Raw genomic sequence first — 16,277 nt, 5'->3', positions numbered from 1 at the left:
CGATGCGTCATGGAGAGCCCTTCCAGTCGGATGGGATGCAGATTCACCAGACCAGTGGACAATCCACAACTGCACACAGCTGTATAGTAGTGGAGATCTCGAGACACATCGGCCAGGCACCAGTGACGATCTCCACTTTTTTTTTTCCTTTGACAATCGAGATGCTGTCGAAAGTGACAAGTACATCACGGACGGATAAAGCCGCATGTTAAAAGGTCCATTACTGCTGGATACGCTTTCGGCTCTCGTTGGCTCTCTCTCTCTCTGCCTCGCCGACATTTCACCACCCAGTGGTTCAAGAGAGACCCGACCAAGTCAAAACCCAAGTAGAGTCAAGACTGAGCTGTGTGGCGCACGACACAAGAACCAACGCTCGAGTTTCAGCCACAGACGTGGCTCACGAGTCAAGCGGTCACCTTCTCTCTCCCCCAGCCCCCCCCCCCCCCCCGTCGTGTGGAATTCTCGAGACTCACCGGTACCATACACTACCCATGCGTGCAAGATTGGGGGGAGCGCAGGGAAAAGGGGGGTACAACAAAGAAGCACTGAGATATGAAAACCCAATCTGCACGAATCAGCAAGCGTGGCTGAGACGTATCAAAATTTCCAACACTGGGAATAGTTGGTTGAGCCTGTCCTCAGTGTGAAGTAGTCTCAAATGTTCATATTCCCCTTATGGTCTACTGAGAGTACGCGATTTAGGCAGCAGTACCTTTGATTGTTGCAGGTACGGTCATCGGCACTCTTATCAGGCTCCAGAACGACTGTGCTCTGCTCTAGCTCTGGCGCGAGCGGTATTTTCGATGTGCCTTTAGTCCTACTCATCTTCAGACTCCCCATCTCTCCATGAATCGATCCCGTCGCGGGTCCCTCTGGTGCAAAACCCCAAGGTTCAACCCCTGAATACCCTTTTGCAATTGGCCGAGCTCCGAGTCCAAGTCAGACAATGCCTTCTTGAGACTCCCATCACGCAGGGAGATGGCATACTCCGAGTCACGATGCAAGGCGGAAGCTAAGAGGTAGTATGCCTTGTCTGCAGAGCCCAACTCGGAGAGCAGAGGCGCGTCACCCGCCAGGCTCAAAGCCTGTAGGGTCTCGGTGAATTCCAGACGCTTCTCATACAAGTTTTGACCTCCGCTGTCGCCATTTTCTGCATGTGCACGAGCAAGCGACTCGGGCGAGACCCCGAGTCGGCGGAGTAGGCTCCCTAGGGCCGCGATTTCTGAGATGTTTGAAGAGATGACATCGGAGGAACGCGGCACGGCTAAGAGGGTTCCTGGCTGAAGGGATCGACGTCGCAGTGAGTCGCGGCGACTAGAAGGGGGCTGAGTGGTGAGCGGTTGGCCCACTTCGGCTTGGTAGAGGTTGGCCAGCTGCTCGAGGAGCTCACACCAGGACTCCCGTTCGCGGAGCTTCTCAGTGAGGCCCTTTTTGGATTGAGTCATGTCGATAAGGACATCGAGGACCTGGTGCAGACGCCCTTGTCAGTTCTGGTCATTCTCTTAATTGGGTTGCGGGCATGGTGGAGGAGGACAAACCTGTTCTAGTTGCTGTTCAGATGCCACTTGTAACCGACTGTGCTGGTGGTGAATGGCTCGCAGAATAGGGTCTTGGTATTGTTGCTTCGTAGACATTTCTGCAAGAATCTCAATCTCCGGGTAGAGCGCCGCAAGCTCTTCCTCCAACGCTGCCACATCATTACTGCGCGCTAAAATCGGCTCTGACCCTGAAGATGAGGGCTTTGAGGATTCAGCCAGCATGTCTTGCAGATACAGCCGGTCCAGCCGGTAGTGGATCTCCTCCGCACGATATCCCGCAAGAAGGTCGCTGAGCTGACCAGCCCGTTCTACAGTTGCTGCGTCATTGCCGTCAAACTTGATCTTAGAGATGAGGTCCTCGAGTTCGGCGAGTTCTCTATCGTCCTGCTTTAATCGAGAAGAAAGCAGAGCGAGGATCCGCTTGTTGTCCATTGCGGTCTTTTCTACCATGTTTCTGAAGCTCGCCTCGAGCTCGTCTGATAATTCTTTGGCCTGGTAGTAGAAGTTGAGCCTGAATTAGCCATGCGGCCTTTCCCAGTATCCCAAAAAAAACACATGAGGTTTTGGCTTACAGCAACTTCTGTTCTCTGTTTCTCGGCTTCATGCTTCCCAAGCAAACGAGCAAGGTCTCGATCCCGTTCTTGTGCCCATTCTTCCTGGTTTTGCAATTGCTTCCGTAGCATCTCACACTGAAATGAGAGTGTCTTCGTCTGTCTTTCAATCGCCGTTGTCGACGCCTCCAAGGACGCTATCGCTGAGCGCATCTCATCTTCATGGAATGGTCTCGTTGCGCCAAGATTGGGATCGTGCAGGATGGGCTGGAGAGCACCGGAAGAATCGAGTTTTTCGTATCTAGAAGTTTTCAGAAAACAAAACAAAGTTAGTACTACAAACCGAGAGGATAGGCATGTACTTGCGACTGAGTTCGGCTTACAAGGTAGCCTCCTCCCGCGACAGGAGGGTGTCCGCAGTTAAATGGGTGGAGACCCATTCTTGGGTCTCTGCACTGGTCTTGGAATAAACGAATTCATCGTCAATAGCATCGATAAGACTGCGTTTCACGGGGAGACCGCGCTCTTTGAACAAGCCGATAATGTCGCTGGTCGTTCTCGGAGCTTGCATCTTGAGATGGATTGAATTGCGGTGAGATCGCGGAGCCGCCGGGGGATTGGGTGGGTGAGGAATGCGGCAACCCGAAACTCGGGGAGTGGGTTCAAAGCTCGAAGCATCAAATGGACCTGGAAGAGTCAGGAGTTCGCGGAGATTCTACCCCACCGAATCGGCAACATAAAAAGGTCACTTGATTCTACCACCTATTAATGATCAGTTTGAATGCCATGGTGTCAAGTGATTATCACCATACCATCATTTGAGATCATTTCTGTCTAGCATGTGACGGTGACCATCCGATCACGTGATGTATACAGATTCCCTTTTTCGGGTTCGTGGCTCTCTAGGAATATGGGTGGGACTCGGTGTAGTTCCATTTGGGTGCAGGTCACCCCTTGTGTGCATACAATCTAGAGACACGATTGTCAAAGATCATTGGATTTTGTTTCTCACGTGAGGATGATCCCACACACTCGGTGCCAGCGAAGAAACCCGTAATATCGCAGGGGATGACCAGCGATTTTCATCAAATATTCGTTTTTTTTTCTCTCTTTTTCTTTTTCCAAAAACGATGAGTCTTATTTCAATGCATGTAGCGTATAGTAGATACAGAAGGGAAAGCTGAGTCCACTGAGTACACAGGCTATCCGGGTGGGCTCACTGGAGGGAAGTACGACCTAGTGCCCGGATGATGCTGATTCACCACCATGTCCTCCCTGGAGACTGTTGGTCGAAGTGATGTGCACCCCGGGATAGTACCATGAAGTGACTGCAATAATCACGTAGACGAGAACACACAATGTTCCCTCCAGATAGTTTGACTTGCCGTCCCGCAAGAAGTTACCTACGACCAGAATCGACAGGACCAGCAGAACCACCATGAAAATTTCAAAGTTGAGGTCCATGGGCTTGTCGCGACCCCAGCCCACAATCACCGCCAGCGGAGCATTGAGCAGGGCCGTCAGAATAGATGGGGCCAGGCAGTGGAAGAGGGCGAAATTGATCTGGTTGTCCCAAGCCTCGTCAATTGCTGTCAGATGTTCGGCGGCTTTTTCAACAAGGGGGACCAGGATGAGACCCATGAAGTTGTCAGAGACCCCTTGTTCCTCCACGATGAATTCAATCTCTTGGACCAGGAAGACGGCAGACATGGTCACACAGGTGAGCGAGATCACGATGGCAATAATGCATTCCAAAAACGTAAGCTTAGCACGCAGATGCTCCAGATGTCCATCTTCATCTCTCGCTTCGTCCTTTTCGAAAATCTCGTCGAAGATGGTGTTGTGGCTATGGAGGTTGAAAACAAGATAGCTGTGCAGATGGATAGTTGCAAATATGAGCAATCCCATCTCAGAAAGAAAAGACAAACAGAGGGTGGGGGAAGGGGAAATGTGACTTACGTCAAGAATGCCACGAGAAGAATGATAGACGTTGCGCGGCTGATTGTAAGAGTATGTTGAGACAGCATTTCGAGGGTAAACTCCTGATTGACAGCGCCTTTGAGTGCCGAGAAGAAGGCACTGGGGATCAACAGACCGAAGCCAGCGACCAGAAGCAAACCCGTCCCCACTTCACTCACGGCCTCGTGGAAGCTCTGCTCGGTGCGTTTCAACCCACCGGCAAAGAAGCATAGTCCCAGACACAGGAGTAAGTTGGCCAGAATCGAACCGAGAAGGGCAGCCTGGATGACGGGAATGAGCGGGCGCTGTTCGGTGTGGTTATGCAGTAATACCATGATGAGAACGAGCTCCACGATTGCGCCGAGAAAGGTTTCGAGCACAATTCCCAGTATCTTGGGCAACTTCTTCGCCAACTCGCCGCATGCAAAGCCAAGCACGTTGGCCGATGGCACCATTGCAATGTAGTTCAAGGCAAATACCCACACATGCAGGTCCGGTCGAGCGAAATGCATGGTGATCGCAGCCGGCACAAAGGGCCAGAGAACATTGACGATCATCGAGGCCGTACAGGTGCCCTTGAAGAGGATCTTGAAGAAATGAAGCGGATGAAAACCTGAGCGACCACTCTCGCCGGCGGTGTCGACTCGGAAGAGACCCAGCACATAACGATGGGGATGGTCACGATTGTTGGTCGGCAGCGAGGACCCGACATTGTGTTTGGATCTCTTTTCCTGGGTGTACAATCCGTCTTGACCAGCGTCAAAGGCGCCATTGTGAGAGGCCGAACGAATGGACATTTTTGATGTCTTTCTCGCTGGTCCTCTCTCTGTCTCTCTCTCTCTTTCTCTTCTGAGTGGGCGAATTGAACCAGTAGATGTGTCAAAGGGCCAATTTTGCCTCTAGAAGAGGACGTTGAGATTCGCAGAACTTGATCCAGCAGTTACAAGTGTACCAAGCCTGAAAGGGGGAGGAAGGTACACCAGAAAAAAAAGAACTGGAAAACCACAGCCTGTATTTGCAGTTCTGAACGTCTTTACCAAGTCATAGTGAGGAGGGGGAGAAAACTAGAAACAAGAAAGCACAATGACAAGCGAGATGAGAAAAAGGATCAGGATAAGCATAAATCACTGAAAAGGTGAATCGCGGTAAACTTGAAGTATAAACCCAGACCGACCGATCAGCTCGCGAAAACAACCAGAACGGGGAAACCCCATTCTTCGGTCTTGCTCCAGGACCCCCAGCGCTTCGCTCCTCGCACAGCCAATCATGACGGGCATGAGTGAGTGACGCAGAGACGAAGATTCAGACCGATTCTTGGCAGTCCGCTGATTTAGCTCAGCTCAACCGTCAATCGTATTATTTTTCCGCCCCTCTGGGTTGGCGTTGGTCGTCGCTCGAATTTCACTGATCCACTCTCGGGCTAGAGCTTGAGAGAAACGAGGTCATAGTGCGGCCACCGTAAAAGCCAGTCGAAAGCACCGAAATTTCCAGGTTTGGAGTTTTCCCTCTTATGACCTGCACTTGACACTAATTTTTTTCGACTGCATCTACCATCTCCTTATGTTGTGATAACGTGGCGCGCAGGAGGAAGAGGTTCAGTCAAGTGGACTCGAGCTCTGGTGCATCGCGACATTCATCACCGCCGGTCGCATCTTCGTAGACGGACGACTTCAGGGATGAAACAACGCAAATTTCTGTGGGGTCCGCATTGCATTCGATGCGGTCCACATCCGCTGCAATGGTTTTGCACAGCCACCTAGGTAGCTTCTGGCGTTGGCGCTAACCCTGAAGCGTAAGGGGTTTTAGGGGTGATTCTCTTGACAAAAAGGGACCGTGGCAAATCATGCTCACTGTGATGATGGACGGTGCCGAGAAGAAACCAGGGGGATCCCCTTGCCATACCAAGAGACGGTGGGCAACGAAGCATTGACGTAGCGGGCGGGTCAAAGCTTAGATTGGTCCGGGATGGCGATGCGGATGCGAGAGTTCGACTGCAGTGGACGAGGAGTGGAGTGAAATTGAATCATCACACGTGTAGCATTCACCCTCAGCTGGTCTTTTTGTCTTTGAGATCTGGGTCTGAGCAAAAGTGCAGGATGGACGTGGCCTGCCAAGTACTGACTCACTCACGGCCAACACATCAAATCCAGGAAGGAGAGGTATGGGATCGCGCTTTGTTCATGTGATCGGTTGCCAGCACGTGTCATGACCTCAAGCCACCCGGAGGTCACTCATCCTTTTCTTATTTTTTTTTCACCCAAGAGCAATGTAGAAGAGATTGATCAGGTACGTTTCAATTAGTGTCCATCAAGTGTGGATTGATTTCGAAATATAGTTCGAGGAGAACAACCAGCGTGCCTTTGGAAAGCTCTTCACCGACGGTTTTGGTCCACTCGTTTGGCATTCTAGAACATGCCCGAAGACAGACTTGCAGTACACGGGAGAAGCACATTCCTTCTTCACTCACTAGTTCAATGAATTTGGTACTTGGCAGTCCTCGCACGGGAATTGGTGATTGCCGGCAGATTCCAAGGCGCTGGTTTCAAGTCATCTCTCGGGAATGGCATGCACAGCCGTACAGAGCGCTGTCGTATTGTCTGGAGAAGCTTTCAGACTCGAGAATAGACATGCTTTGAAAGAATAGATGTGCAAGGCGGCATACTACTCAGATCACCTCTGGACCTACGTTGGACAACACACTGTCAGTCCATTCACGACTGCATTGGGCAAGATTGTCCTGTGAGTTGACTCCCACATGTAGAGTCGGATGTAAATGCTATCGGGTACTTCGAGATCTCTCATTGCATTCACTCAGGCACGGGGATCACCGGCAAAGATTGAGCAGTGGTAATCTTTTTGCGTCGTCTCCGCGAACCCGCTGAAGACGTTAATAGTTGGAGATAGGCCAAATGATATCTTGGCTCCGGACAAGGACCGAGGATATTCGTAGCGCGTGATAAATCTGCTCGAAATGCTCCATCAAGCACATCTTCAATAGTCGAAAATCCCGCGGAGAAGAAAGAAAGAGAAGCAACAATTGCCATTCTCGCATATCTATGGCCGGCAGAGTCTGCAATTCACCGTGAAGGCAGAATCACTTCGAGGACCATAAGCTATGAAAGCAGACGGTATATCGTCAACCCGGCCATTTCTATCATTGTACAGGTGTCACATGTAAAGGGACGGAAATTTATCAAGTATGGGCTGACCACTTCGTGACTAACGTGGCCCTGGTGAGCGACCTTGTGAAGATTTCAAGTCGCAATTTACAGAGTTTGGGATTAGCCCAAAGTGCCTGTTTGCATTATGGAGTCCAGCCTTTCTCGAACCAGCAGTGACATCAAACTTGTCATTTCGTGAAATTTGTCGCTACGGATTAAAACCTTGGTCCAAATTTATATCAAGTTTTTTGAGCATACAGCCTTTTGGAATACAATGCAACTGCGGGCGTAAAGACCTCAAGTCCCTCAGAAGGTAGAGAGTGGCGTGTACTCTCGATCAAAAGAAAACTCCGAGGCGAGGGCATCCGCCTCTGCTAGTCTTCCCTCTCATAACATCATCACAATCTCCAACAATTTCGCCTGATGGTCACCCTGGAAATCCCTCACTTAGACGGCAGCTTGGTGTAAAGCACATAGTCCTGTTTGCTATGAGTCACATGATCTAGTGGTACGGTTTTGAGGCCGGTCTCGGTCTGTGATAGGTTGTCAATCCTCATACCTCTCCAAGTACTCGTTAGTGAAGCATATCTAATTCCTCAATTTCCTCAGGATCCATCTCGTATAAGCGCTTGAAGAAGTGCTTTTCGCGTTCTATACGTCTCTATGGAAACATGCTGGAGTCTGTGACGGCATCGCTCCCCATGTACGATGACCCAATTCAACACTCTTATCTTTTTCCATGCGATAGTCTCGCATGAAGGTTAATGGGCATCGTTTCCTCACATTAAAGTACATTGAACGGAGTTGGGTGAGCTTTTGGGCTTGGAAGTTTAGCTGGGCGAGCTTTGCATCCAGCGCAGAAGCCCAGTCCTACATCGACTGAAGCAAGCTCATGCCGTCGTTGTTTGCCAAGATAGGCTTGCTCTTGAGCATTATCACGGTGGCGAGCGGACTCGGCGGCTTGATGGGTCACTTGTCTCTGTTCCTGCAGGGATTTTCCGCCACCAATGACCTTTTGACAGGACGAGTTGTCCAGGGCGAACCTCAGTTGTGATGCACCATGTTGGTACCAATGCACAGCAGCATGATAAGTTGATTCATGATACCTGGCCAGGCGGTGGGTTTTTGCCTCAATCAGAGGCTTGTTTCTTCGAGTGTATGGCATGAAACCAGTATATTGCGAAGTTGTGTACGTTTAAACCGATAGGTGTGCGAGACTCGGTTTTCCGACTAATCAGCAAAAGTTGGTGCACTGCCAGGCTCTGGCCGCCATTATGTACGCTCAAATTCTACTGTCTTGCCTCTATAAAAATCCTCAGTTCATAGCCTACTTTTGCCATGTTATACCTTATAGGGTAGGAAGCGCATGTGGAAGAAGTCATTGTAAAAGGATGGTCTCTGTTGGAGGATTCGAAGGAATTCTTATCCTTGTTCATGCTTTTTCAGACTACACTATCATCTTCAGTTTTGGTGATGGTGATTCATTTATTCAATTCAAGACATTCTTTTTCGGACATGCTCGTTATATCAATATAACAGCTAACCGTTCTCTGTTTCGTGTCTCCCATCTCCTCTTTTACCTCCTTCTCTGTCATCCATCTAGTATGGAGAGTGGTACATGTGACCGTGCCATCCTGCCATCTCTGTCTATCGGCGGAGGCGCCCTTGTGGATTTTGTCTGATACTTTGAAGCTTCGACCTGCCTAGTGTGACTGGGCTGCCCTGAGTACATATCCCTGTTCACTATTTAAATTAATGGATATGTTGAAAGTAACCCCCTCCTGTCCATCAAACCCCCCTCCTGCCTGAAAATGTCTAGATTCAGAGTTTCTACTTTGGTGTTAAGAAAATATCTGCCGCTTTTTCTGCTATTTTTCTGCTACCCTAAATAAATTCTACTCTGGATACGGTATTATATTATAATATCGATATTTCCTTCAAATTAATGCTATTCCTACAATAAAGAGCATGATTACCTAGTATATAGACCTTCAGCGCAAGTGCATGCAGACATGATGTGTAAAATCAGAGCCACTCCCTCCTCTTTGATTCCTCCGAGCGCTTCAGCGCCAACTCAGTCAAACCTCACAGGAAGACTCGTCACGGCTATGAAACAGCAGCGATGTTGTTGTCGATGAAACGATCCGCCTCCCTCTTCAGCATCAGGATACAACTCGCGACAACAAAGGCCTCCACACCTTCCGTATCGACGTGCTTTTCGTCCTGCCACATACGCAAATCCATCATCAAGCGACCACCATTGCCCCCAGAGTATCTCACCGAGCCTCGAGTTCGAAATTGATCATTTCGGATCAGCTGGGCGACCCTGGCGCCGCCATTCATCTGGGTGCCGTCCGCCGAAACACTGCGATCCATGCGTTCGAGAATAAGCAGTGAATCTGCATTGCAGGCCCTTCTTTCTTCGCGACTGCCGTAGCGCCACTCGAATTTTCCCATTGACGTGTCGAATACCTGCCCACGGCTAACCAACGACCGGCTATGAACTTCAATCATTTCTCCAGATGAGTAGACGTCGTCGTTGATGGCTTGCTCCACCGAAACAGTAACATTGTGGGGGAAAATGCGCATTCTGGGATGTCTTCCCGGACCCCAGCGGTAGATGGTTGAAATCAGAGCATTTTGATGGGGGTCAGATGAGCGCACCAACGCGCACGAGTTGGAACTGCGCTTGAGGCGGAGAGAAGTGTACTTCTCTTGTACAGGTTCGCCGGATTCCACGCGGAACACAGAGATATTCTCCAATTTTTTCCTGCCACTGAGTGCCTGGTTCGTGTCGTATCCGATTGCTTCTACCTGGAGCTCACTTGTGGGGTGAAAGCTGTCCGGCAAGGCAAGTCCAGATTTATTGTACTCGGATGTAATGACCTCCTCGTACTCGGGAGGAGATTGAGACGAGCTCATTTTTGACTTTCGTGAGCTGGTGAATATACCCATTGCGATAGATTTAGGCCCCTTTTGAGGTGTAGGATGTGTTTGATGGGGGGGATTTAAGAATTGTAGAAAGAAATTCTGTCAGAAAAATCAAAGGTATGCTGACGGATAGCCGATGGGATTTATAAAAATCAGCGAGCCGAATTTATATCAACTAGAAGGCAAAGGTCGCCCTCGATGTGTGCATGTATTTCGCGACGCTCGGGATCGTGGACAAGTCTAAAGTTGCCTGGCGGTTGGCGAATCTGCTGCGCCATGCGGAGGCGACACCAGCCTTGGGGATTCACGATCAGATTCGGTTCATAGTCCTGAGTGAGGTTGGTGATGTTGCCAGACGAATCAAGTCAGCAATGCATTCGCCCGTGTCGTGGAAAAAGCCACTTACGTCAAGTGCACATGGAATCTCTAATGTTGCGGACTGTTAGAGACTTAAGGTTGGCGGTCTTCCTGCAAACGTCTTCATTCCCTTCTGCGGCTTTTGCCTGATTTGGTGTCATCTGGCGCTCGGTGGGTCTGCGGCTGTGTCAATGATCGGGATATCAATATGTAGTCCTGTATCGGAATTTAGTAGAGGATATCGGCTCGTGTAGTCGGGGCATTGCGCCCGAGTAGCCTGAAGAGGTCCCCTATCTAGAACAAAGCTGAGAGTGAACCAGTCATCAGGACCCTGCTATAAGGTAGGATCTGAGTCGGTATCTCTAGAGCACAAAAGAGGGCGTATATATGTCACTCTGGAGACTCGGGAGAAGTATAGAATTAGACTTTTTGTGTGACTAGCCCTGACTCAATCTGGTGAGCAACATAAGCATATATGCCATCTTTGGTTATATCTCACTTGCCGCACTTAGGTGTGGCGTAGGCTAAGGTTGAATAATCTCAAGAGTACGATGCACTGGTTGTTGGAACGTCTTTCATGGTCCGCCCAGAATAGAGCCTTGCGACCGTGATGCGCACAAGGAACACGACCATCATTGATGGAAGCGAGTGTGGTGAATTAAGGACAGGACCTAGCAAGAGAGGATACAATCAGGCCTGCTTTATCAGTAATTCACTTCTTTTGTCCAGGTGATATCACTCAAATGGGACGGGAAAGTGAACTCGGACAGCATGAGATCCAAACATTTCCATTTTCGCCGGAATCGAGTATCGAAATATGTAGTCCCGCGGAGCTGCGTGGTCGTCAAGCACACGAATGAACAGTCCCGTCCCGCAATCCAGGCTATCGTGAGGTGGATGAGATGTAAAGGAGCTCGACAAGAGTCTAAGATATTCTCTGCATATCTATAACAACACTCGATCCTCAGCTACATGGCAGGGCGATACTTGTTGAAGAAATTGTAGTTGGTGGTTGGGAGACGACAGGAGGGACATGGCACATCAAGTCAGGTCCAGTAATCAAATTTGATTATAATGTCAAATTCTGCCAATCGCTTCATACAGCTGGGCTTGTGGTTTAGTGGTATAATACTCCCTTAGCATGGGAGTGGTCCGGGGTTCGATTCCCCGCGAGTCCAACGATTTTTTTTTCCCCTTTTTCTGGGCCTCACTAGACATGAAGGGTACCCGTCCGTTACATTTTGGCCCCCGGCTCGAGGATCGAGTGGGTTGCTGCATCGATACGAACCAGCAGAAATGAGTTCATTTCGTGTTCATGACTGGCAATATCCCACAATACAAGTCAAATCGCGGTCCCCCTTGACTGGTATCTATATTGCTCAATATATGAATCGATTCATCCCGACCAATATGAAAGGAGTTTCTGACTGGCCTGGCCTGGCCCGGCCCTTCTCTCGACTCGTGCAATTGCTCAATCAAGCATGTTGATTTGAACCGCCCAAATCCGCCCCTCCTAGACATGACCAATGCTCTGACATATTTACCCACCGGCAAGAGACGCTCGCGGACTCCTTGACGAAAATGAACTACTAGTCGAGGTCCCCATCCCTCGTGCAGTCATTGCGCATCAATCTTCCATTTGCGAAGGCAATATCTCGACATGAGCCGTCAAGTCCACCCCGCAGGACAGTCGTAATTCCATCAGACTCATTTCATGCCTCGTCACCCATCAAATCTTCGTCTATCTCCACTCCGGCATCCTCGGATTTCCCGGTTCGAGATTCCCCAACCACCGCCCAACCTTGGGACATCTGCAAACTATCGATGAATTCATTACTGAGTCCCAATTGGTAATCCACGTCACCCATGCTCTTCGACAGTGTCCGAAGAAGTTGGCCCTCCCTCGCCAGTTCAACCTGGATCTCCTGTTCGTGGGCGAGTCGAGCCGCAGATCGACCATCTGTGAATCGGACCATCGTTGATTTAGTTGGGTCTGTAGAATGCACCAACGTCGCCGAGATGGCGTTCGACATGATCAAGGACGCAATGGCTGATTCAGTGGCCTCTTCGGTCTCCCGTGAGAAGCATGCTTGTTTTCGTAGCTCGCGAACCGTCAAGGCCGCAAACGTTTTTGTGATATTTGTGACCGTGTATTTCGTGTGAGCACTGTGGACCTGGGAAACGAGACCCAAGTTATTGTCCTAGTAGAGTGAGCATCAGAGCACATCGAACGCATACGGTTGGAAATTGATAAATAACTCACAGCACGCCAGACATCATGAGCAGCATCGATTTCTGCCTCCAAGCGGCTGATATCTCCGCCTTCAAATACCTCGGCCAAGTTCACATATGGCTTCGCTAGTGATTGATAGACCCGCACAACGTTTGGAGCAACCAAACTTGAAGGTGATGGTACCTGGAAAGAAGAAACGAGTCAGAAATGTTTGGCAACCCAGCACAAGTGCCATCTTGCAAGAAGCAGCTTACCTTGCCCTTGTCCAACAGATTTACCAATATCCATTTCTTGTAAGCCTCCACCATGATCATGCTGACGGAACCCGTCGTGGGCATTGAAATGACAATTCCGAGAAAGTGGACCGCCTTCGTCCACTGCTTCAGGGCCAGATAGATCATACCACCATATAAGTAGTATTGCAAGTAATCCTTGTATGTCAACTTGGACGAGAGCCCAGACGCATCCGTAATAAAGCACAAGCTCGAATCATGCGAGGCACAAAGAAGGGGAGAAGAAGCATCGTCGGCTCGGGATTTGGATGAAGGGAAGTGGCAGATGTATCTGTCCAGGACTGGTAGCGCACAGGAATATGCTCGAGCGCGCAGACAAAGACGGACCAGAAGAAGGTGAGTGGAGGTAAGAACGATGCACGAGGGATCGAGCCGCAGCATGGCGTCTCTGATCAATCTGACAGCCACCAGAGGCTGGAGCATATTAGCGTAGGACATGTATTGGTTGCCGGGGCCGCCCTTACCTGAGAGCAGGCCTGTGCAATGTGTGCTACAAGCTCAACCAGCTGGCGCCATTCTTCACCCACGTATCGTGATTGAACCGAATCAAAAGAGCCCAGATATGACACAATCCGAGGCCAGATTTCTCCCATGGGAAGCAGAGCGGCTGGCAGGGGTTGACGGGTTTCTTTCTGAAGGATTCGTATTTGAAAGCGAAGAAGAAAGAGATAGAGCAGGGAGTCCGCAGCGGGATCGATGTTCTGGAGTATTTAAGCAGTTAGCAGGCGTTGCACACAGAGGGTACTTTTAGCTGGAGTGCTTTCTCTCACATTCAAAAGAGAGTTACTCCGGGCTAAGTCGCCCAAAGACTCGTCGGATATGACTTGTCTCAGAGACGTCACGCTGGTGCGAATCTGTTGGTCATACACCAGATCTGAGCCATACGAAGCTTCACGTAGCTGTGTCGACTGTGCCTTGAGCTCCGCCAGAACGTCCATTGCGAAAGATCGGTATCTAGCTGGTACGTTTCTGCGGATAAGCTATGCGGGGGTGGGAGACCAAGGCGTGTCGGGATCAGCTCCACGGGCCAGGTCAGGGAAATGAGAGCGGCCGAGGGAAAGAAAAAGCTGCAGATTGCACTTTAAATATGGCGGTAGTAAGCTACTTGACCACAAAGCAATTTCTGACTGTCTGAGTCGGTTCACGAAAGATTACAAGAGTGTTGTGTTCGTGGTAGGTACTTTGTCATAGCTCAGACGCCGGCCTAATGTGGAGAGAGCCCTGGCAAAAGAAAGCGGTCAGCTTCAAGATAAGTCGATAAGCGTATACAGCTCTATCGATAAGGCAATAGAGAAGCCGATCCGATAGCGGAGCAGCTTAACCTCCCCCCGCCCCGCGATGGTACATTGCACTCCCACTCCGGCAGAAAAAAAAATAGCTGGCTGCATTGATGACTACATAGTCATACTACCACAACCGTCCGCTTGGTCCTCTCTCTGAATAGCCATCGTTTTGACTCATACTTTGCTATTGCTTGGCTACCGGTCTCTGCGAAGCCCCACGTTTATTCTCTGTATCTTTCTCACTTAACTTAGTCAAGTCAAACCCTCGTGGCTTGATACTGCTGTCATCCTTGAACCCCGGATATACACTCCGCAGACAACAGCACGATGTCGTTGACGGATTCAGCAGCCGCTGATGTGGCGCATAGCGCATCAATTGCCTCACGCCAACTAGCTACATTGTCAAACAACGCACGAAATGATGCTCTGACTGCACTCCACCAAGCGTTGGATCGAAATCGCGACAGCATCTTGGCAGCCAATGCTCGAGATGTGGAAGCGGCCACCAAGGCTGCCAATAGCGGTGATCTGAACCACAGCGTGCTCAAGAGACTTGATCTCTCACGTCCCGGCAAATATGATGACATGCTGCAGGGAATTCTAGACGTCCGTGACCTGGAGGATCCTGGTGCGACCCATCCTTTTCTGCTTGCAGCTTTTATGAGTCACATGAAAAAAGTGAAAGACTAACTTTGCAATAAAACAATGAAGTCGGCAAGGTGACCCTTCGGACTCTACTGGATGAAGGCTTAACTCTGGAACGAGTGAGCTGTCCAATCGGTGTCTTATTGATCATTTTCGAAGCTCGTCCTGAGGTCATCGCGAATATTGCGGCACTAGCCATCAAATCAGGCAATGCCGCGATTCTGAAAGGTACGAATGAGAAATTTTGAAGATTTCATCCTTCGATCCCAGGACTGACATCTGGGGTATTCTGAATAGGCGGAAAAGAATCGATGGAATCATTTGTGGCCATCGCAAAGGTGGTGTCGGAGGCTATCGCTAGCTCACAGGTGCCGGTCTCATCGGTCCAACTGGTCAAGACCCGAGATGTGGTATCCGCCCTTCTTGCCCAGGATGCCTACATCGACCTTGTGATCCCTCGAGGATCCAACGAACTTGTCCGGTTCGTAAAGGAGAACACCAAAATTCCTGTCCTGGGTCACGCCGACGGCCTTTGTTCGGCTTATGTCCATGCGGATGCCAACGTCGACACCGCCGTAAAAGTCATTATGGACTCCAAGACAGATTACCCCGCTGCCTGCAATGCGCTGGAGACTCTTCTTGTTCATGAGGACGTTCTCGAATCGGTCTTCCCCGAAGTGGCAAAGGCTCTGATCAAGAAGGGGGTTTCTCTGCGCTGCGATTCGGCTTCCCAGGCTGTCCTCTCCAAGTCACTGCCCACTGATCAGCTGTCGCTGGTGCAATCCGCCAGCGAGGCTGACTTCAACACTGAATTCTTGGATCTCATCCTGGCCGTGAAGACCATTACCCAGACCGACTCGGCTGAGTCTGCCGTGGAAGCCGCAGTTGCCCACATCAACACCCACCATTCCAAACACACGGATATTATCATCACCGAGTCACGCGACCTGGCAAATCTGTTCATGAACAGTATCGACAGCGCCGGAGTTTTCTGGAACGCATCGTCCCGGTTCGCTGATGGAATGCGATTTGGTTTTGGAACGGAGGTCGGCATCAGTACGAATAAAATCCACTCGCGCGGACCGGTGGGCTTAGAGGGCTTGACGATCTATAAATATCTGATTCGAGGCAACGGTCATGGTGCGGGGGATTACCATGATGGCGTGGGGGGCCGCAAGTACCTTCATAAGAAGCTGCCAATCGACGAATGAGAGTGTTAGCTTGTATATAATCCTTTTCAGCCATTCGATGCCTACAGATTCCGTCTCTACATGCAGGGAGATGAGGAGTTTTTCTTTTATCAAACGTATATTTCTTTTTAAAACG

The 16,277-nt window shown here is 50.0% G+C and overlaps 6 protein-coding genes and 1 non-coding gene across 7 annotated transcripts; 2 read left to right on the top strand and 5 right to left on the bottom strand.

Annotated features, from left to right (window-relative positions):
- Nucleotides 1-827: 827 nt before the first annotated feature.
- Nucleotides 828-2,660, bottom strand: POX_f08172 (uncharacterized protein; the record flags this gene model as incomplete). Its single annotated transcript, XM_050116953.1, has 4 exons — nucleotides 828-1,466; nucleotides 1,539-2,030; nucleotides 2,111-2,390; nucleotides 2,473-2,660. 4 exons carry the CDS (start codon nucleotides 2,658-2,660, stop codon nucleotides 828-830), a joined length of 1,599 nt encoding a protein of 532 aa, XP_049967092.1.
- Nucleotides 2,661-3,325: 665 nt separating this feature from the next.
- On the bottom strand, nucleotides 3,326-4,845 carry POX_f08171 (uncharacterized protein; the record flags this gene model as incomplete). Its single annotated transcript, XM_050116952.1, has 2 exons — nucleotides 3,326-3,959; nucleotides 4,049-4,845. The coding sequence occupies 2 exons, from the start codon at nucleotides 4,843-4,845 to the stop codon at nucleotides 3,326-3,328; spliced, it is 1,431 nt and encodes a 476-aa protein (XP_049967091.1).
- Nucleotides 4,846-7,993: 3,148 nt separating this feature from the next.
- POX_f08170 (uncharacterized protein) lies at nucleotides 7,994-8,374 on the bottom strand (the record flags this gene model as incomplete). The annotated part of the gene is made up of 1 exon (XM_050116951.1): nucleotides 7,994-8,374. The coding sequence occupies one exon, from the start codon at nucleotides 8,372-8,374 to the stop codon at nucleotides 7,994-7,996; it is 381 nt and encodes a 126-aa protein (XP_049967090.1).
- Nucleotides 8,375-9,315: 941 nt separating this feature from the next.
- Nucleotides 9,316-10,131, bottom strand: POX_f08169 (uncharacterized protein; the record flags this gene model as incomplete). Its single annotated transcript, XM_050116950.1, has 1 exon — nucleotides 9,316-10,131. One exon carries the CDS (start codon nucleotides 10,129-10,131, stop codon nucleotides 9,316-9,318), a length of 816 nt encoding a protein of 271 aa, XP_049967089.1.
- Nucleotides 10,132-11,603: 1,472 nt separating this feature from the next.
- POX_tR151 lies at nucleotides 11,604-11,675 on the top strand. The gene has a single exon. It is a non-coding gene; the product is annotated as a tRNA-Ala (tRNA).
- Nucleotides 11,676-12,209: 534 nt separating this feature from the next.
- POX_f08168 (COP9 signalosome complex subunit 3) lies at nucleotides 12,210-13,961 on the bottom strand (the record flags this gene model as incomplete). The annotated part of the gene is made up of 5 exons (XM_050116949.1): nucleotides 12,210-12,698; nucleotides 12,761-12,913; nucleotides 12,985-13,437; nucleotides 13,488-13,724; nucleotides 13,794-13,961. 5 exons carry the CDS (start codon nucleotides 13,959-13,961, stop codon nucleotides 12,210-12,212), a joined length of 1,500 nt encoding a protein of 499 aa, XP_049967088.1.
- A 672-nt stretch (nucleotides 13,962-14,633) lies between these two features.
- POX_f08167 (putative gamma-glutamyl phosphate reductase) lies at nucleotides 14,634-16,162 on the top strand (the record flags this gene model as incomplete). Its single annotated transcript, XM_050116948.1, has 3 exons — nucleotides 14,634-14,934; nucleotides 15,018-15,179; nucleotides 15,249-16,162. The coding sequence occupies 3 exons, from the start codon at nucleotides 14,634-14,636 to the stop codon at nucleotides 16,160-16,162; spliced, it is 1,377 nt and encodes a 458-aa protein (XP_049967087.1).
- Between the last annotated feature and the right edge of the window lie 115 nt (nucleotides 16,163-16,277).

This window comes from Penicillium oxalicum, chromosome VI, assembly GCF_001723175.1.
Source record: "Penicillium oxalicum strain HP7-1 chromosome VI, whole genome shotgun sequence".
NCBI lineage: Eukaryota > Fungi > Ascomycota > Eurotiomycetes > Eurotiales > Aspergillaceae > Penicillium > Penicillium oxalicum.
The sequence above is the reverse complement of the archived record's forward strand: the minus strand, read 5'-3'. Positions and strand labels throughout refer to the sequence as shown.